The following is a 21,284-nucleotide window of genomic DNA, read 5'->3' on the forward strand; positions in this document are numbered from 1 at the left end:
ACCCCCAATGTCAAAGGGCCAAGTGTTTTTTTTTTTTTCTTCTTAATATATATTTTTTACGGGCAATTTGGGAAGAGAAACAAAAAAAACTCACGTGAGTGTCACGTGGTAGACTTTTTGTCTTCTTATAAACGACATTAACTAACGGATGGTTCGAATAGCAAATTTTTAAAACTTTATGAGAGTCTATTGAAAATTTTTAAATATTGGGATTCAAATTTAAAAAGATGTCAAACTTTAAGAGGATAAAATGCATTTTTCCCTGATGTTCTAACTCTAGTAAAGAATCACTAATCAGTTCACCCAATTTCAACCCTTTCTAGAGTTTTAGTTGGATAACATGTTTAGTATGCTGTGACGGCCAATTCTATGCCACATATAACACTCTTCACCTGCCCCAGAAAAGAGTTGATTCGAATCTTAAATTTTGCTTTTATGACTTTGTAGATTAAGAGTTTATTTAAGATTGTGTTTGAGAAATAGAGCTTTTAAGTCAAAAAGAGCTTTTAGGCAAAATCTTCATTTTTAAGCTTTTATCAAAAGTGGGTTTTGGCTATTTTTAGGTTTTTTTAGACCCTTAACAGTGTTTTTAATTTTTTTACCAAATGAATACTTTTTTCTTCAAACGGTGTTTTTTAGTATTAAAAGCATTTTTAAGCCCCTCAAACACAATCTTAAACAGGTTCTAAATTTTGGTAAAGTTGTAAGTTGTCACAACAAGATGTCTGATTCAAAATAAGTTAACTTTTTTTTTTTTTTTTTTTCTAAAATAAGTTAACTTTTGGTTTTTAAAGGGTAACTCAATCGACAATAAATTACGCTTCATAAAACTGAAATCACTAATTTAAATTTTCTCTCGCTTCTTATTAAAGGTTTGAAAGTTGTTTCACGTTTCTGGCGTAAACTTGGGGACAAGATTGTGGGTCCGAGGCGCCGAGAGACAGTGGAATGAAACATCCAATTGATTCATCATCATTAATGCCGCTTTTTCCAGTGTTGCATGTGCGTCTGGGTATCCTGAAGTCTTGGGTTCCTTCTATCACTCGAAGATGCGGCAGATTTGGCGTTTGGTCAAGGCTGTGTTTGCCGAGACCAAAATTAAAAAAAAAATCTTTACTATTTTTCTTAAAATTAATTATAACATTCTAAATTTTTATATCACATTAATCATTTTTATTAACAAAGCATGATATTATATATATATATATATATATATATATATATATATAATTGCTAAAAAAACAAAGCCTGACATTAGAAGTGATAGACCTACAAAAGGAGACATGTGAAGTTGTAGACATGTGAATTTGGGTTTGGCTGTGTGAATGTAAAGTCCCCATCTCACGCGCTTTCTTTCTTACGATTATAACCATCCAATTCCACCGGGTTGCGTTGCTTTCATCTACGATTATGTGTTTTTTTTTCTTTAGATTTTCTCAGATTTTTTTAAATATGAAATTTTCATATTTTAAATTTTGTCTTATGGTTTAAATGAATACATCAATTCCACTGGCAAGTGGTTTGTGTTACCGGGCTCATATTTTTTTTTGTTGGTTTCTCTTGTCTTAGTTGTCTAGGAGGTTGAGATGACACTGAATTTATTTTTTATTTTTTTTCATCCCACTCGGCAATTTGTAGAGTGAGCTGCGTGGCAGGCTAGTACTAGTAGTGGCCAACTGGCCATGCTCTGTCATGGGCCCGTCACCCATGGCCTTGGCCTTTTCTGAGTGTTAATTCTAAGATTTTTAAATAAAAAATTAATAAGATAGAGTTGAATTAAGTCTTTAGTTTATCTTCACTTGAAGATGTGACTATTTTTTTTAGGCAATCTAAACTAAAGACTTGCTGGTATGTGTCAATTAATATGTGATTTGAATGATGTTAGCCATTAAAAAATATTTTAACATCCTTAATCTACATGCTCCACAAGCCGTAAAAAAATTATAAACTAGTTGTACATCTAACATGGACACTTTTTTAATATTTGTGAGCACATATAAAAATAAATAAATAAATTGTTCACCGAAGAGAAGTTGTCTTAGTGAAAGAAGTCAGTGTCATTATTAAGGCTAGCTCCGTTTGTTTTGGCATAAAAAGTTATGACCAAGTCTCAATGATATCTCAACCGAGTATTAGCATGGTCCCGGTGATGTCTCGACCGAATCTTGGCAAAGTCTCTGCGGGATACCAGTGAAGTTCCAGCCATGTCCTAGAGGGTCCCGACAGATTTCGACAATGTCTCGACGAAGTTCGGTGAAGTCCCAGCAGTTTCTGAACACGTCCTTTCGAAGCCTTGGTGGTTTGAGAATAAGAGCGTCAAACTCGTCATCAAGAGGTAGTCCAATCGGCTAGGACCACACCTAATGAAGCGGAGGTCACTAGTCCGAATCTCCCTTCTCCCTCTTGTGCGGACATGTCAAAAAAAAAAAAATGTCAAACTCAAAAAATGGTTTTATAGTTTCTAAAAATAGAAATTATTTAGCAAAAATTAAAGAAGTTTTTTGGTCAAATCAAAAAATGTTTTTTGTTGACTATTATTTTTCATCGCACCAAACACTAAAAAATAAAAAATAAAAAATAAATTTATGCCGAAACAAACCGCACTAAAAGGAAATCAGCTTTTAAAACTAATATTTCAACCTTGATATGGAGTCATGGACTTCATGGAGAATTTTCCACTCTAATAATCGTCTCCAAAATTCTACCAATTTGATTGACCTTAGGTCGTCCCTAGGCTGTGGAATTCATAATTTATGTGGACTTTGAATTTTATGAGAAAATGAACTTAAAAACTTGAACAAAAACTTGAATTTTATTTACTCATGAACCGTAAATAAATAGAGAAGGGTAAAAGAGTGGAATTGTTAGTGAATTTTCATGTAACAACCTTTTATATATATATATATATATATATATAAGAGACGTTCTCTTAGTAAGGAAGTCTGTGTCATTTTTAAATCATATAATGGATTATTAAGGTGGTGGTTTAATGGCGTAGAAGAATTTTTAAAGTAGTTCGTAGGTATTAAGACATAGGTTCAAATTCCACAAAGAAGCCTCCCACTTGCCCTTTGCAACTAAAACAAAAAACAAAAAAAAAAACACGGGGTACTGGCCGGGCATTGATTTTGTCTTTATGGAGACTTTCCTCTTTAATCATTGGCCTTACAAAACTTATCTCATTCGGTTGAACTCAGTCCACGGCGGAATTTAATTTATATGAGAAATGAAATTAAAATGTGAAATATTTAGAGCTTTTTCCGGAAAGAACTTATTATATAAGAACCATTTCAGGTCCTTATACGAAGATATATAACCGCATAAAATACGCGCGATAGATCGCCAAGTTTATAGCTGACACTCCAATGGCAAGCAAAAGCTTGAGTCTTTCATGGCTGCTGCTCATCAGTCTCGCCTCCACTCTCCTTGTTGCTCATTCAGTTTCTCAGAATGACCGAAAGGTAGATATCTCTCTATACTCTATAGCTAATGTCTATTGCATTTTATCGAAAGCAATCTTCTGATTTAACAGACATCATTTTCTACCTATAATGTTGTGCACGCAGGCTTATATTGTGTACATGGGCAACAGGAAGATGGACGAGGTTTCCACATTATCCCTTCACACAAGCATGTTACAAGAAGCCATTGGCAGGTTATAAATGCAGTACAATGAAGCCATTATATACAAACTTGTCATCTGATGCTTGAATTTCCTGTTATGTGTGCTTTTCGAATTGTTCATCAGTTCATCATAAGTAAACTATTTCTTTCAAGATCCTAATTAAATTGGGTTTTCCTTTTTTTTTCTTTTTTTTCTTTTTTTTAACTTTGTTTGCTCTATAAGTAGACCATTATGTCACTCGACTTCAAAACTTTTCTTTTTCCAAATCATATTCCTTCTGTAATGTTTTTCTGTTTGACCTCCAACATATTTATATACCTGCATTCAGCAATGTTGGACCAGAATCATTGCTCTATAGCTACCGCAAAAGTTTCAATGGATTTGCAGTGGAATTAACGGAACAAGAAGCCCAAAAAATGGCTGGTCAGTGAACAAAATCTCTCCCCCACCAATGGTGGGGATTCTTGGAATTTTCCCATGCTTTCTACATCAATTGCGACATATTGATGTTGTGACAATGAATGTTTAGGAATGAACGGCGTAGTGTCCGTATTTCCTAATGAAAAGAAAATGCTTCAAACAACAAGATCGTGGGACTTTCTCAAATTTTCGCAGGAAGTTCAAAGAACAGCCATTGAAAGCGACATCATTATTGGAGTTATTGATAGTGGAATTTGGCCGGAGTCTGATAGCTTTGATGACGAAGGTTTTTGTCCACCACCTACAAAATGGAAGGGCACCTGCCGAGCCTCTACCAATTTTACTTGCAACAAGTATGTATGTTCACTAAATGCGCAAACACACACATGTAGAAAGGCTCAAAACTAATGAATGTTTGTAACTTGTAACACAATTTATGCAGTAAAATCATTGGAGCACAATATTACCGTAGCTCTGGAGATTTTGACGAAACTGATATAAAATCTCCAAGAGACTCAGATGGCCATGGGACGCATACTGCATCAATAGCAGGTGGGAGCGTGGTTGACATGGCAAGCGTGCAGGGCATTGGCTTGGGAACAGCACGAGGAGCGGTTCCATGCGCTCGCATTGCTGTTTACAAAGTATGTTGGTCCGATGGCTGTTTTGATGCTGACATTCTTGCAGCATTTGATGACGCCATCGCTGATGGCGTGGACATAATATCTATTTCCATCGGTGGACTTAGTGGGAACTATTTTACCGATTCAATTTCCATTGGTGCGTTTCATGCTATGAGAAATGGAATCTTGGCATCAACTTCTATTGGTAACGGGGGTCCAGGTCGGGCAACCCTCACAAACTTTTCGCCATGGTCTCTCTCTGTGGCTGCAAGCGCTATAGATCGAACGTTCGTTACTGAGGTCCAATTGGGTAACAACAAGATCTATGAGGTATTTATAAAGTCCATCCCCTGTTTTGGTCCTCTGCTATGCATCCAAATATTCTGTGCAATTTATCCAACCATTTGCTAGCTTAATCATGTGGAATTATTAATAGTACACGTGCCTAGAATTAACACTTGAAACTAATTTGGAAAAACCATTTGCTCCTGCATGTGTAGGGACTTTCAATTAATACATTTGACCTCAAGAACGAAACTTATCCAATAATATATGGCGGTGATGCACCAAACACCACACAAGGTTCTTCGGGGCTCTCATCCAGGTAACGACAAAATCAACAAAAACCCAACATAATTCCTTGTTTCAAAATATTTAGTTTGATGTGTACCCGTAGTCAAACGGAATATGTTTAACCTCTTGCTTGTGTTTGCGCAAAACTATCAAACAACAAGTAAAAACTATAGTATCCTTGTCAGCACTCAAAAATAATAGTTAAAGTTGAACTTATTGGAACTTATTATTACGACATAGGTTTTGCTACCAAGATACGCTGGACCAAAATTTGGTGAAAGGTAAAATTGTTCTTTGCGATGGCTTAGGTGAAGGGACAGGGCCACTCTCAGCCGGTGCAGTTGGCACTTTGTATCAAGGCTGACTCACTGATGTTGTTGCTTACTCTTTTCCCTTGCCCGCATCTTCCCTTCGCTCGAACGATGCTCGCAGTGTTTCCATATATGTAAATACGACAAGGTATAAATCTAAAATAAATTACACCATAAAGAAGTTCATGAAACATATATACTAGGCTTAATTATGAATATCTATGACAGGGGACCAACTGCGACTATTCGTAAGACCAATGAGCGTAAAGATACATTTGCCCCTTACATTCCCCCCTTCTCAGCAAGGGGTCCTAATCCTACTACACCCAACATTCTCAAGGTAATTAACCTTGTAATAATCATATTTACATTTGCCTCCTTTTCATACTTTTTCTCATTAATTGGAATTTTTTATTTTATTTTGTTGTAGCCGGATTTAGCTGCTCCCGGAGTTAACATTCTAGCAGCTTGGTCTCCAATTTCCCCAATTTCTGAAGTGGATGTTGATAAGAGAGCATTTTCATACAATATACTGTCTGGGACATCAATGGCTTGCCCACATGCTTCAGGGGTGGCTGCCTACATCAAATCCTTTCACCCTACATGGTCCCCTGCTGCTATCAAGTCGGCTCTTTTGACTACTGGTAATAGCTATATCTAGTTCCCCAATCTTGATTATTTAGTGCCGAGTACCATAACCACGATAAACTCACTCTAATTTGATGGATTATTTGCAGCTACCCCCATGAGTGCTGGAAAGAACCCAGAAGCTGAATTTGCATACGGTGCAGGCAATGTAAATCCTATTCAAGCCGTGCATCCAGGTTTAATATATGATATTGATGCACTTGACTACGTAAGATTTTTGTGTGGACAAGGATATAATACTAAGTTATTACAAATTCTTGCTGGGGACAACAATACTTGTTCTGAAGCCACCAATGGAAGCGTCTTCGATCTAAACTATCCTTCATTTGCCCTATCCACGCCGCCCTCAGAATCTGTTAGTCAAGTTTTCAATCGGACCGTCACCAATGTTGGATCACCAATGTCTACGTATAAAGCTATTGTGACCACCCCGCTTGGACTTACAATCAAAGTGAACCCTAGTGTTCTATCATTCACATCACTTGGCCAAAAGCTATCGTTTGCGCTCACGATCGAAGGAACGATAAAGAATTCTGTTGTCTCTGCTACTTTAGTGTGGGATGATGGTACCTTCTAGGGGTGTCAAAAATTACCGGGGAACCGGAACCGGAACCGGAACCGGAAAACCGGGAAACCGGGAAACCGGAAACCGGGAAACCGGGGTCCCGGTTCCGGTTCCGGTTTGAAAAATCTAAAAACCGGGTACCCCGGTTCCGGTACCGGTTTTTGGTACCCGGTTTTTACCGGGAATACCGGAACCGGGTTTCCATTTTATTTAATAATATTTATATATTAATATATATATTATATATATTAATATTTTTTACACTTAGGTTTAGGTTTAGGGTATTTTAAAAAATTAAATTTTTATTTCTAAGGCCCAAATAGGCAAAAATAATGATTTTTTAGGATTTTTGGACTTTTTAAGGTTTATTTTTTAATTATTTGGAACAATCACAACAAAGCCCCTTTAATTTAGACAAAGAAACTAATAGATTTTTTTAAAAATGGGCCAACTTATGAAAAAAAAATTGGCTTATTTTAGGCCCAATACCTAAAATAAGCCCAAAAATCAATTTAAAAAAAAAACCGGTTACCGGACCGGGTAATACCGGAACCGGCCGGTAACCGGGACCCCGGTTAACCGGGGTCCCGGTTCCGGTTCCGGTTTCTCAAAATTGAGAACCGGGGTACCCCGGTTCCGGTTCCGGTTTTAGGCCAAAAACCGGGAAACCGGACCGGGTTGACACCCCTAGTACCTTCCGAGTGGGGAGCCCCATTGTAGTGTCAGTTGCATGATCCATGCACATTCTATTCTACATGTATTACGTAATTGGAGCAAAGGCTTTGAAGAAATATGCATATGAAAGCAGTGGCAAAACATTGAGGAAAATAGTTGTAATTTGAGCATTTGCTGAAGTTCTGCAATGCATTGCAGTGCACTAAATAACAAGTCTTTTTATACTTTAGGTTCCTTTGTTTCGATGTAATTTTCATTCAAAAATATTTTCAAACAAAATTGTTTTTTAGAAAAAAAAAAAAAAAAAAAAAAGTGTTTTGACTTGGATGAAAAATGAGTGCCAGCATAAAAGTATATTTTTCAATATTTTATTAGAAATATGAACAATTTATTAGTATTTATAACACAAACCCCAACAACAACAAAAAAATCATGATCTAATCACATAAGATCATATAGGAGAGAAGTTGCCTTAGAAAGGAAATTTTTTCAAAAGAGAAATGGTATTTAGTTGATGAGTAATGCTACACACATTTCTATTCTTACAACTTCACTGTTATACTCTCTCACATGACTTTTAGGTGGTGTTTGGCAAAAGGCATGGCCCAGCCTAGATACTGTTTAAGTCTTTCCTCTAATGTGAAATTACACTATTAGCCTTTATTTCTTTTTTCCTTTTTGTTTATCGTTGTCGTTGAATCGTTCTCTTACTTGAATTGTTCGAAGCTATGGTGCGGGACGGCTCTACCAACTTCCTCTTCAGTAGCTACAGTCGAAGGTTTGGTCCGCCAGTTCCTCAGTGCAGCAACAAATACACGACCAATTCTCACAAATGGGCTTTTCCCCTTCCCTTTGACACTATACCGATATGTCCCAGTACCAAGCAAAAAGACACCCAAAGCAAAGACAATCACAATACAGGGGATTCCAAATCCTAGACCCCAGATAAGGTTTTCTTGTATATAGCTCATCATCATTATTGTTACTGTGCCGCCCGCAACAACACCAAAGTTCCACCAATTGAAGAATGAGCTTTTGGATCTGCACTCGTCTGGATCTTGCCCATCAAACTGATCTGCCCCAAAAGCCTTAACACAAGGCATGTGTCCGCCCTGCCCAAAAGCAACTATATACAGAGATACAAAGAATAGGATTTCTTGGACCTGATTTGAAGAACCCAGTACGATTTTGGTGTCTAAGTAGTCAAAAGAAGTGCTTAGAGACGGAAGCATAGCCGACAGAGTCAACAAGAATAGTCCCTATTTTTCAATTCAAAGATAGATTAGCTGAGGAATTTTCAATTTTTCTGTGTAGCAGCAATGTGAGAGAGAAAGAGAGAGAGAGAGAGAAGCAATGACAATAGTGCGGTAGCGGCCCAGAAAATAATTGGCCACGAATGCACCCAAAAGCGGAAGCAACGACGCTGTTTCAGACCACACGTTCACGTTCTCGGCGGCCGTGGCTGTGGACTGTCCCAGTGACCCAAGGGCTAGCGTAGGGGGGGGGGGGGCGCGGCCCAGAAAAGAATTGGCCACGAATGCACCCAAAAGCGGAAGCAACGACGCCGTTTCGGACCACACGTTCACGTTCTTGGGGGCCGTGGCTGTGGACTGTCCCAGCGGCCCAGGGGCTAGCGCAGGGGGGGTTGGGGGGGAGAAAATCTGTGTTTAGGCAGGGGGAACGCGTGTGTGTGTGGGGGGGGGGGGGGGGGGAGGGGTTGGAGAGACGTTGAGCAAAAATTTCAGAAAGAGGGACAATATGGTAAAAAATATAACAAATGTTGAGGAAAAAACTGGTCAATGGGTCATACACTAAACAGTGTCTGGCCAAAGGCTGTTACCAAACGAAGCCTTAAAATCGTCATTAGTTTTGGGATGAATCATTATTGATTTTGATTAACAATAATTTTAAAAACTACGTTAGCGAGTGGGATTGACTAAGAGTGTGAGAACAAGAGAGTATAGCATTTCTTTCAGTAGATTGTTGTCTTACAATTAAGATGATGTAATAATAAAAGTTAGCGTTTTATTTTTCTACTTCACAAGCCCTTGTTGATTTAGAGATTGGTTTTATGGAAAACGTTCCCCCCTCTCAAATTATTACCAAATTGACAATGTTCCATCCAAACTTTCAATTGAAACTAAACTACAAAAAAATTGACAATATCCCCACTAAAGCTAGCAAAAAAACAAAAATGACCATAAATGTTTTTCAATAAGACAAAAATACTCCAATAAATTCGAGAAAAAAATGATTTTTTTTTTTTTTTTTAAATTTTCACACCCTAGTTTTTTTATTCAAAAAAAATTGGTTTTATTTTTTCACTTTTTGCAAAAGCATTTTACTTTCTAGAAGAAAAAAAAATGCATTAACAAAAAAACTTGTAACATAACACACTTATAATACACTTAAAATTATTTTTACATTTAACTTACGCCAGATAATTTTTTTAACCAAAAAATAAAAAATTACTGTTTAAATTTTTTTATCAAACCAATAAAATTGTTGTTAAATGTTTTAATCATGACATATCTACACTTAAAAAAAAAAAAAAAAAAAAAAAAAAAACTACAATACATTTGTTATAGTTTTTAACGGTTCATTTTTAATTTAATTTTTTTATGAGAAAGAAAAAAGGGTAAAATTAAATCTTGACCAATGAAAAAACTATAGGACATATGATGATTAGCACCTAATTAAGCCAAATCCTAGGATAATAACATGGCAGAGAATATATGGTTGATAGACTGCAATATTTCGTAAAGTAAGCAACGAAAATCAGTTAAAAAGTTTGCTCTAGTTAAAAAATAGCCCTCTTGAAAGATATTAATTATCTTGTACAAGAAATTATTGTTTTATAAGATAGAGATTCCCTTTTGTTTGTCCTTTTTCTCTCTTTTTTTTTTTTTTTTTTAATATTTCATTAACATTTTGAAATCACGACAAAATCTTTGATGATCAAACGATCATATAGCTGATCAAGATTAAAGTTTATCCAATGGAATTATACAAGTGCCTATATGTTCCTTAATCATGTATCAGTAAGTTGTAAAATAATTATAGGGTATTGTTAAGTGTTCTCCTCATGTTCTAATGGTTCGAAGTGAATATTATTTTCTAAAAATTTGGTAAGAGAAATAAGGGTTACTTTTTCTTTTTTCTTTTTTTTTTTAATTTACTTTTTAATAAAATAATATACATTAAGACCTTAAGAACATTAGGAGAACACTTAGCATTTCTTATAATTATAAGTGTAGCATTACTCATTAATTTAACCAAAATTCTCTTATAAAATCTGATAAATAAATAGCAATCAAATGAATTGGGTTAGGAAAATGTTGGTACGTGATCATGTCTGGCAGCCAAATGTATCACTCGTCCCTGTATCTTGGACCATACTGTGGCGGAAGCTTTAGGAGCATGGTGTTCCATTGACATGGGGCGCCAGTTGGAGCTCACACACGTTAAGCTGGAGGGGGACTCATTAGAGGTTATTCAAGCACTATGGAAGGAAGGTAAGTGCTGGACCAATTACGGGCATTTGATTAATGATGCCAAAACTCTACTACATTGTGAGGTGAATTGGGAATTTAGTCATGTAAAACGGTCAACTAACATAGTTGCTCATATTGCCGAATAGCTTTAGCCATCGGGGGGGATCACATGTGGGTAGAGGATATTCCCGTATGTATTTGTAAGCTACGAGTAAGCTTTTTTGAGTAATGAAAGCAGGGAATCCAATTTTAAAAAATAAAATAAGAAGAAAACCAATTGGGTTAGGAAAGGAAAGGGGTTTGAGTAAGAAACATAATTTTAAAATAATAAAATATATAAGAAAAATTACAGTTTACCCCCTAAAGTTGACAACGTTTTTCAATTTGAACACTAAAGTTTCAATTTTTGCAATCCACCTCCACAAAGTTCCAATTTTTTTCAATTCGACCAATATTATCTCAAAATTCTCATATTGCCCATAATTTTTATTTTTATTTTTTTATTTGTTATGAAAAAATAAATAAATTTGGGGCTACAAAAATGACCAGATGGCCAAAGGGGTGGCTACGGCCACCCTGAATTTTTTTTAAAAATTTTTTATAAAAAATAAAAATAAATAAAAATTATGAGCAATATGAAAAGTTTTGGATACAATTGGTCAAATTAAAAAAATTTGAAACTTTGGGAAGGTGAATTGTAAAAATTAAAATTTTAGTATTCGAATTGAAAAACGCTGTCAACTTTAAAGAGATAAATTATAATTTTCCCAAATATATAATAGCGAACACTGTCAATTAAAACGGTCAAAATCATCATCGTTAGTAACAAGCAAAAGCAGCCAAAATACATGTTCGCAACTTCCTTTCCTCTGTCCTCGTCTTTCCGGGGAAGACGACTTATTGGAAGCTCTTTCTCTGGCCCACCCTCAAGAAACTTAAGACACAGGGAAACGTGTGGCCTGTCCACTATCATTTCATCTGGAAGCCGCACCCCACAGTTTTAAAACCCTTATCTCGTGGCTTAATTTCTAGCATAAAGCCTTGTTCAGTTACTTGTGTCCAAATTTATTGTGAAAATGGATATATGAAGATAACTGCATAAAATACGGGCCGTAGATCGCCAAGTTTATAGCTGACAATCCAATGGCAATCAAAAGCTTGAGTCTTTCATGGCTGCTGCTCATCAGTCTCGCCTCCACTCTCCTTCTTGCTCATTCAGTTTCTCAGAATGACCGAAAGGTAGATATCTCTCTAATGCATTTTATGGAAAGCGATCTTCTGATTACCCACTTTATTCAGGGCCAAATCTCTCTAAAATTGGCCTTCTAGCTTTTCATGTGGGATGATTTAACAGACTTCATTTTCGACCTATAATGTTGTGCACGCAGGCTTATATTGTGTACATGGGCAACAGGAAGATGGACGAGGTTTCCACATCATCCCTTCACGCAAGCATGCAACAAGAAGCCATTGGCAGGTTATAAAAGCAGTACCATGAAACCATTATATAAAAACTGTTGGGATTATCCCACATCGGTTGTATAATGCGTTTTGGTCATTTTTAAGCTTTTTAGACCCTTAAAAGCGTTTTTTATCTTTTTATCAAACAAGCACTTTTTTCTTCAAACGGGCTTTTTGAATATTAAAAGCACTTTTAAGCATCTCAAACGCAATCCTAAACAAACTCTAAATTTTGGTAAAGTTGTAAGATGTCACAAAAAGATGTTTGATTCAAAATAAGTTAATTTTTTTTAAAAAAAAATTTTTTATTCTAAAATAAGTTAACGTTTGGTTCCTAAAGAATAACTCAATCGATAATAAACTATGCCTCATGAAGTAAAAATCACTAATTTAAAATTTTTCACCTTTTTTCCTTATCATGTGAACATGTATGGAAAATATTAATAATAATAATAATAATAAGTTAAAGGTTTGAAAGTTGTTTCATGTTTCTGGCGTAAACTTGGGGACAAGATTGTGGGCCCGAGGGACAGTGGAATGAAAACATCCAATTGATCCATCATCATTAATGCCGCGTTTTCCAATGTTGCATGTTTGTCTGGGTCTCCTGAAGTCTTGGGTTCCTTCCATCACTCGAAGATGCGGCAGATTTGGCGTTGGGTCAAGGCTGTGTTTGCCAAGACGAAGAAAAAAAGTCTCTAGTATTTTTTCTCAAAATCAATTCTAAATATCATATCAATCACTTTTATTATTATTTAAATAAAAAAAATTATTAGAAAATAATTTTATTTTATTTTATTTTTTCATTTTTTTTATATAAAATATTTTTATTTTTTTTCTTATATCAATCAAATCTGTTACAATTTTAATACACTTTATTTTTCAAGTCTTTTATATATATATATATATATATATATATATATATAGCATTCGTAAATAGGTTGGCTTAGATACTGTAGTTGATGTAGATTAATGTGAAAAAGTAAAAATATTTTGTATAAAAAATTGAAAAAGTGAAAAAAATTTATTTTATAGTGATTTTTTTATTTGAATAATAATAAAAAAGTGAATGATGTGATATAAAAATTGAAAAGTTAAAATGTTTTGATGTTGAATTTTTTGAGAAATTGTGATGAACAGTGTCTAAGCCAACTCCAACCCTTTTACCAAACAAGGCTTAGAAGTGATAAACCTACAAAAGGAGACAAGTGAATGGTTTTTGGGTTTGGCTGTGTGAATGTATAATCCCCATCTCACGCGCTTTCTTTCTTACCATTATAACCATCCAATTCCACGGGGTTACGTTGCTTTCGTCTACGATTATGTGTTTTTTTTTTTTTTTTTTTAGATTTTCTCAGATTTTTTTAAATATGAAATTTTCTTATTTTAAATTTTGTCTTATGGTTTAAATGAATACATCAATTCCACTGGCAAGTGGTTTGTGTTACCGGGCTCATATTTTTTTTGTTGGTTTCTCTTGTCTTAGTTGTCTAGGAGGCTGAGATGACACTGAATTTTTTTTTTTTTTTTTTTTCATCCCACTCGGCAATTTGGAGAGTGAGCTGCGTGGCAGGCTAGTACTAGTAGTGGCCAACTGGCCATGCTCTGTCATGGGCCCGTCACCCATGGCCTTGGCCTTTTCTGAGTGTTAATTCTAAGATTTTTAAATAAAAAATTAATAAGATAGAGTTGAATTAAGTCTTTAGTTTATCTTCACTTGAAGATGTGACTTTTTTTTTAGGCAATCTAAACTAAAGACTTGCTGGTATATGTCAATTAATATGTGATTTGAATCATGTTAGCCATAAAAAAATATTTTAACATCCTTAATCTACATGCTCCACAAGTCGTAAAAAAATTGTAAACTAGTTGTACATCTAACATGGACACTTTTTTAATATTTGTGAGCACATATAAAAATAAATAAATAAATTGTTCACAGAAGAGAAGTTGTCTTAGTGAAAGAAGTCAGTGTCATTATTAAGGCTAGCTCCGTTTGTTTTGGCATAAAAAGTCATGACCAAGTCTCAATGATATCTCAACCGAGTACTAGCAGGGTCCCGGTGATGTCTCGACCGAATCTTGGCAAAGTCTCTGCGGGATACCGGTGAAGTTCCAGCCATGTCCTAGAGGGTCCCGACAGATTTCGACGGTGTCTCGAAGAAGTCCTGGCCAGGTTCTGGCAAAATCCCGATGGAGACTCAGTCTGGAACAAGTGAGTTCCGGTGAAGTCCCAGCAGTTTCTGAACACATCCTTTCGAAGCCTTGGTGGTTTGAGAATAAGAACGTCAAACTCGTCCTCAAGAGGTAGTTCAATCGGCTAGGACCACGCCTAATGAAGCGGATGTCACTAGTCCGAATCTCCCTTCTCCCTCTTGTGCGGACATGTCAAAAAAAAAAAATGTCAAACTCAAAAAATGGTTTATAGTTTCTAAAAATAGAAATTATTTAGCAAAAATTAAAGAAATTTTTTGGTCAAATCAAAAAATGTTTTTTGTTGACTATTATTTTTCATCGCACCAAACACTGAAAAATAAAAAATAAAAAATAAATTTATGCCGAAACAAACGGAGCTAAAAGGAAATCAGCTTTTAAAACTAATATTTCAACCTTGATATGGAGTCATGGACTTCATGGAGAATTTTCCACTCTAATAATCGTCTCCAAAATTCTACCAATTTGATTGACCTTAGGTCGTCCCTAGGCTGTGGAATTCATAATTTATGTGGACTTTGAATTTTATGAGAAAATGAACTTAAAAACTTGAACAAAAACTTGAATTTTATTTACTCATGAACCGTAAATAAATAGAGAAGGGTAAAAAAGTGGAATTGTTAGTGAATTTTCATGTAACAACCTTTATATATATATATATATATATATATATATATATATATAAAAGAGAAGTTCTCTTAGTAAGGAAGTCTGTGTCATTTTTAAATCATATAATGGATTATTAGGGTGGCAGTTAATGACGTAAAAGAATTTTTAAAGTAGTTCGTAGGTATTAAGACATAGGTTCAAATTCCACAAAGAAGCCTCCCACTTGCCCTTTGCAACTAAAACAAAAAACAAAAAAAAAACACGGGGTACTGGCCGGGCATTGATTTGGTCTTTATGGAGACTTTCCTCTTTAATCATTGGCCTTACAAAACTTATCTCATTCGGTTGAACTCAGTCCACGGACACGGGTCGTCGGAATTTAATTTATATGAGAAATGAAATTACAATGTGAAATATTTAGAGCTTTTTCCGGAAAGAACTTATTATATAAGAACCATTTCTGGTCCTTATACGAAGATATATAACCGCATAAAATACGCGCGATAGATCGCCAAGTTTATAGCTGACACTCCAATGGCAAGCAAAAGCTTGAGTCTTTCATGGCTGCTGCTCATCAGTCTCGCCTCCACTCTCCTTGTTGCTCATTCAGTTTCTCAGAATGACCGAAAGGTATATATCTCTCTATACTCTATAGCTAATGTCTAATGCATTTTATGGAAAGCGATCTTCTGATTACCCACTTTATTCAGGGCCAAATCTCTCTAAAATTGTCCTTCTAGCTTTTCATGTGGGATGATTTAACAGACTTCATTTTCTACCTCTAATGTTGTGCACGCAGGCTTATATTGTGTACTTGGGCAACAGGAAGATGGACGAGGTTTCCACATCATCCCTTCACACAAGCATGCTACAAGAAGCCATTGGCAGGTTATAAAAGCAGAACAATGAAGCCATTATATACAAACTTGTCATCTGATGCTTGAATTTCCTGTTATGTGTGCTTTTCGAATTGTTCATCATTTCATCATAACTAAACTATTTCTTTCAAGATCCTAATTAAATTGGGTAATTTTTTTTAACTTTGTTTGATCTATAAGTAGACCATTATGTCACTCGACTTCAAAACTTCTCTTTTTCCAAATCATATTCCTTCTCTAATGTGTTCCTGTTTGACCTCCAACATATTTATATACCTGCATTCAGCAATGTTGGACCAGAATCATTACTCTATAGCTACAGCAAAAGTTTCAGTGGATTTGCAGTGGAACTAACCGAACAAGAAGCCCAAAAAATGGCCGGTCAGTGAACAAAAGTCTCTCCCCCCAATGGTGGGGATTCTTGAAATTTTCCTATGTTTTCTATTTCTACCGCGACATATTGATGTTGTGACAATGAATATTTAGGAATGAAAGGCGTAGTATCCGTCTTTCCTAATAAACAGAAAAAGCTTCAAACAACACGGTCGTGGGACTTCCTCGAATTTTCGCAGAAAGTTCAACGAACAGCTGTTGAAAGTGACATCATTATTGGAGTTATTGATAGTGGAATTTGGCCCGAGTCTAATAGCTTTAATGACAAAGGATTTGGGCCACCACCTACAAAATGGAAGGGCACCTGCCGAGCCTCAACCAATTTTACTTGCAACAAGTATGTTTGTTCACAAAATGCACAAATACACACACACATGTAGAAAGGCTCAAAACTAATGAATGTTTGTAACTTGTAACACAATTTATGCAGTAAAATCGTTGGAGCACAATATTACCGTAGCTCTGGAGATTTTGACGAAACTGATATAAAATCTCCAAGAGACTCAGATGGCCATGGGACGCATACTGCATCAATAGCAGGTGGGAGCGTGGTTAACATGGCAAGCGTGCAGGGCATTGGCTTGGGAACAGCACGAGGAGCGGTTCCATGCGCTCGCATTGCTGTTTACAAAGTATGTTGGTCCGATGGCTGTTTTGATGCTGACATTCTTGCAGCATTTGATGACGCCATCGCTGATGGCGTGGACATAATATCTATTTCCATCGGTGGACTTAGTGGGAACTATTTTACCGATTCAATTTCCATTGGTGCGTTTCATGCTATGAGAAATGGAATCTTGGCATCAACTTCTATTGGTAACGGGGGTCCAGGTCGGGCAACCCTCACAAACTTTTCGCCATGGTCTCTCTCTGTGGCTGCAAGCGCTATAGATCGAACGTTCGTTACTGAGGTCCAATTGGGTAACAACAAGATCTATGAGGTATTTATAAAGTCCATCCCCTGTTTTGGTCCTCTGCTATGCATCCAAATATTCTGTGCAATTTATCCAACCATTTGCTAGCTTAATCAAGTGGAATTAGAAATAGTACACGTGCCTAGAATTAACACTTGAAACTAATTTGGAGAAACCATTTGCTCCTGCATGTGTAGGGACTTTCAATTAATACATTTGACCTCAAGAACGAAACTTATCCAATAATATATGGCGGTGATGCACCAAACACCACACAAGGTTATTCGGGGCTCTCATCCAGGTAACGACAAAATCAACAAAAACCCAACATAATTCCTTGTTTCAAAATAATTAGTTTGATGTACGTATAGACAAAGGGAATATGTTTAACCTTTTGCTTGTGTTTGCGCAAAGCTATCTAACAAGAAGGGGAAATATTTCTTGTTTTGTTGCAAAATATTTGAAATATTATGGTTTTTACTACAATATTCCTATAGATGGTCTTGATAGTCCATAATTAATTAAACAAGTCGAACACTATGAACTATCACATTAAGCTCACAAGGGATACATCGTAAAAACTATAATATATATCCTTGTCTGCACTCGAAAAATAATAGTTAAAGTTGAACTTATTGGAACTTATTATTACGATGTAGGTTTTGCGACGAAGATACGCTGGACCAAAATTTGGTGAAAGGTAAAATTGTTCTTTGTGATGGCTTAGGTGAAGGGATAGGGCCACTCTCAGCCGGTGCAGTTGGCACTGTGTATCAAGGCCGACTCACTGATGTTACTGCTTACTCTTTTCCCTTGCCCGCATCTTCCCTTCGCTCGAACGATGCTCGCAGTGTTTCCTTATACGTAAATACGACAAGGTATAAATCTAAAATAAATTAGACTATAAAGAAGTTCATGAAACATATATACTAGGCTTAATTATGAATATCTATGACAGGGGACCAACTGCGACTATTCGTAAGACCAATGAGCGTAAAGATACATTTGCCCCTTACATTCCCCCCTTCTCATCAAGGGGTCCTAATCCTACTACACCCAATATTCTCAAGGTAATTAACCTTGTAATAATCATATTTACATTTGTTTACTTTTCATACTTTTTCTCATTAATTGGAATTTTTTATTTTATTTTGTTGCAGCCAGATTTAGCTGCTCCCGGAGTTAACATTCTAGCAGCTTGGTCTCCAATTTCCCCAATTTCTGAAGTGGATGTTGATAAGAGAGCATTTTCATACAATATACTGTCTGGGACATCAATGGCTTGCCCACATGCTTCAGGGGTGGCTGCCTACATCAAATCCTTTCACCCCACATGGTCCCCTGCCGCTATCAAGTCGGCCCTTTTGACTACTGGTAATAGCTATATCTAGTTCCGCAATCTTGATTATTTAGTGCCGAGTACCATAACCACGATAAACTCACTCTAATTTGATGTATTATTTGCAGCTACCCCCATGAGTGCTGGAAAGAACCCAGAAGCTGAATTTGCATATGGTGCAGGCAATGTAAATCCTATTCAAGCTGTGCATCCGGGTTTAGTATATGATATTGATGCACTTGACTACGTAAGATTTTTGTGTGGACAAGGATATAATACTAAGTTATTACAAATTCTTGCTGGGGACAACAATACTTGTTCTGAAGCCACAAATGGAAGCGTCTTCGATCTAAACTATCCTTCCTTTGCCCTATCCACGCCGCCCTCAGAATCTATTAGTCAAGTTTTCAATCGGACCGTCACCAATGTTGGATCATCAATGTCTACGTATAAAGCTATTGTGACCACCCCGCTTGGACTTACAATCAAAGTGAACCCTAGTGTTCTATCATTCACATCACTTGGCCAAAAGCTATCGTTTGCGCTCACGATCGAAGGAACGATAGAGAATTCTGTTGTCTCTGCTGCTTTAGTGTGGGATGATGGTACCTTCCGAGTGAGGAGCCCCATTGTAGTGTCAGTTGCATGATCCGTGCACATTCTATTCTACATGTATTACGTAATTGGAGCAAAAGCTTTGAAGAAATATGCATATGAAAGCAGTGGCAGAACATATAGGAAAATAGTTGTAATTTGAGCCTTTGCTAAAGTTCTGCAATGCGTTTACTGCACTAAATAATAAGTCTTTTTATACTTTAGGTTCCTTTGTTTCGATGTAATTTTCGTTCAAAAATATTTTCAAACAAAATTGATTTTTAGAAAAAAAAAAAAAAAAATTAGTGTTTGACTTGTATGAAAAATGAGTGCCAGCATAAAAGTATATTTTTCAATATTTTATTAGAAATATGAAAAATTTATTAATATTTATAACACAAATCCCAACAACAACAAAAAATCATGATCTAATCACATAAGATCATATAAGAGAGAAGTTGCCTTAGTACAGAAATTTTTTCAAAAGAGAAATGGTATTTAGTAGACAAGTAATGCTACACACATTTCCATTCTTACAACCTCACTCTCATACTCTCTCACATGACTTTTAAAATAGTCATTAGTTTTGGGATGAATTATTATTGATTTTGATTAACGATAATTTTAAAAGTTACATTAGGGAGTAGGATTGACTAAGAGTGTGAGAGCAAGAGTGTATATCATTTCTTTTAGTAGACTGTTGTCTTACAATTGAGATGATGTAACAATAAAAGTTAACATTTTATTTTTCTTCTTCACAAGCCCTTGTTGATTTAGAGATTGATTTTATGGAAAACGTTCACCCCTCTCAAACTATCACCTAATTGACAATGTTTCATCCCAAACTTTCAATTGAAACTAAACTATCAAAAAATTGACAATATCTCTACAAAAATGACTCTAAATGTTTTTCAATAAGACAAAAATACTCCAATAAGTTCGAAAAAAATATATATCTTCCAGAAAAAAAAATGATTTTTTTTAAAAAAAAAAAATTCACACCCTAATTTTTTTATTCAAAAAAATTGGTTTAAGTTTTTTTACTTTTTAGAAGAAAAAAATGCATTAACAAAAAAACTTCTAACATAACACGCTTATAATACACTTAAAATTATTTTTACATTTAACTTATGGCAGATAATTTTTTTAACCAAAAAATAAAAATTTAATGTTTAAAATTTTTTTATCAAACGAATAAAATTGTTGTTAAATGTTTTAATTATGCAGCAAAGTCAGACCCTTGGGAGACATGTCTACACTTAAAAAAAAAAAAATTACAATACATTTGTTATAGTTTTTAACGGTTCATTTTTAATTTAATTTTTTTATGAGAAAGAAAAAAAGGGTAAAATTAAATCTTGACCGTTGAAAAAACTATAGGACATATGATGATTAGCACCTAATTAAGCCAAATCCTAGAATAATAACATGGCAGAGAATATATGGTTGATAGACTGCAATATTTCGTAAAGTAAGCAGCGAAAATCAGTTAAAAAGTTTGCTCTAGTTAAAAAATAGCCCTCTTGAAAGATATTAATTATCTTGTACAAGAAATTATTTTTTTATAAGATAGAGATTCCCTTTTGTTTGTCCATTTTCTTTTCTTTTCTTTTTTTCTTTTTTTTTTTTTAATATTTCATTAACATTTTGAAATCACGACAAAATGTTTGATGATCAAACGAGCATATAGCTGATCAAGATTAAAGTTTATCCAATGGAATTATACAAGTGCCTATATGTTCCTTAATCATGTATCAATAAGTTGTAAAATAATTATAGGGTAATGTTAGGTATTCTCCTCATGTTCTACTGATTCGAAGTGAATATTATTTTTTAAAAATTTGGTAAGAGAAATAAGGGTTACTTTTTTTTTTAATTTATTTTTTTAGAAAATAATATACACTAAGACCTTAAGAACACTTAGCATTTCCTATAATTATAAGTGTAG

At 35.3% G+C, this 21,284-nt stretch overlaps 1 protein-coding gene and 2 pseudogenes across 2 annotated transcripts; 2 read left to right on the top strand and 1 right to left on the bottom strand.

Annotated features, from left to right (window-relative positions):
- The first annotated feature begins 3,329 nt into the window (after positions 1-3,329).
- Positions 3,330-6,777, top strand: LOC132165800 (cucumisin-like; annotated as a pseudogene). The gene is made up of 10 exons (XR_015912633.1): positions 3,330-3,461; positions 3,567-3,655; positions 3,954-4,048; positions 4,155-4,398; positions 4,488-4,998; positions 5,169-5,272; positions 5,482-5,700; positions 5,781-5,892; positions 5,983-6,196; positions 6,290-6,777. The product of XR_015912633.1 is annotated as a cucumisin-like (transcript).
- A 1,370-nt stretch (positions 6,778-8,147) lies between these two features.
- On the bottom strand, positions 8,148-14,648 carry LOC148585159 (protein NRT1/ PTR FAMILY 5.10-like; annotated as a pseudogene).
- Positions 14,649-15,678: 1,030 nt separating this feature from the next.
- Positions 15,679-19,560, top strand: LOC132187370 (cucumisin). The gene is made up of 10 exons (XM_088517238.1): positions 15,679-15,848; positions 16,018-16,106; positions 16,383-16,477; positions 16,583-16,826; positions 16,920-17,430; positions 17,601-17,704; positions 18,063-18,281; positions 18,362-18,473; positions 18,564-18,777; positions 18,871-19,560. Exons 1-10 carry the CDS (start codon positions 15,753-15,755, stop codon positions 19,389-19,391), a joined length of 2,205 nt encoding a protein of 734 aa, XP_088373364.1. The 5' UTR covers positions 15,679-15,752; the 3' UTR covers positions 19,392-19,560.
- Positions 19,561-21,284: the final 1,724 nt, after the last annotated feature.

Source organism: Corylus avellana, chromosome 6 (genome assembly GCF_965113065.1).
Source record: "Corylus avellana chromosome 6, dhCorAvel1.hap1.2, whole genome shotgun sequence".
In the NCBI taxonomy this organism is placed as follows: domain Eukaryota; kingdom Viridiplantae; phylum Streptophyta; class Magnoliopsida; order Fagales; family Betulaceae; genus Corylus; species Corylus avellana.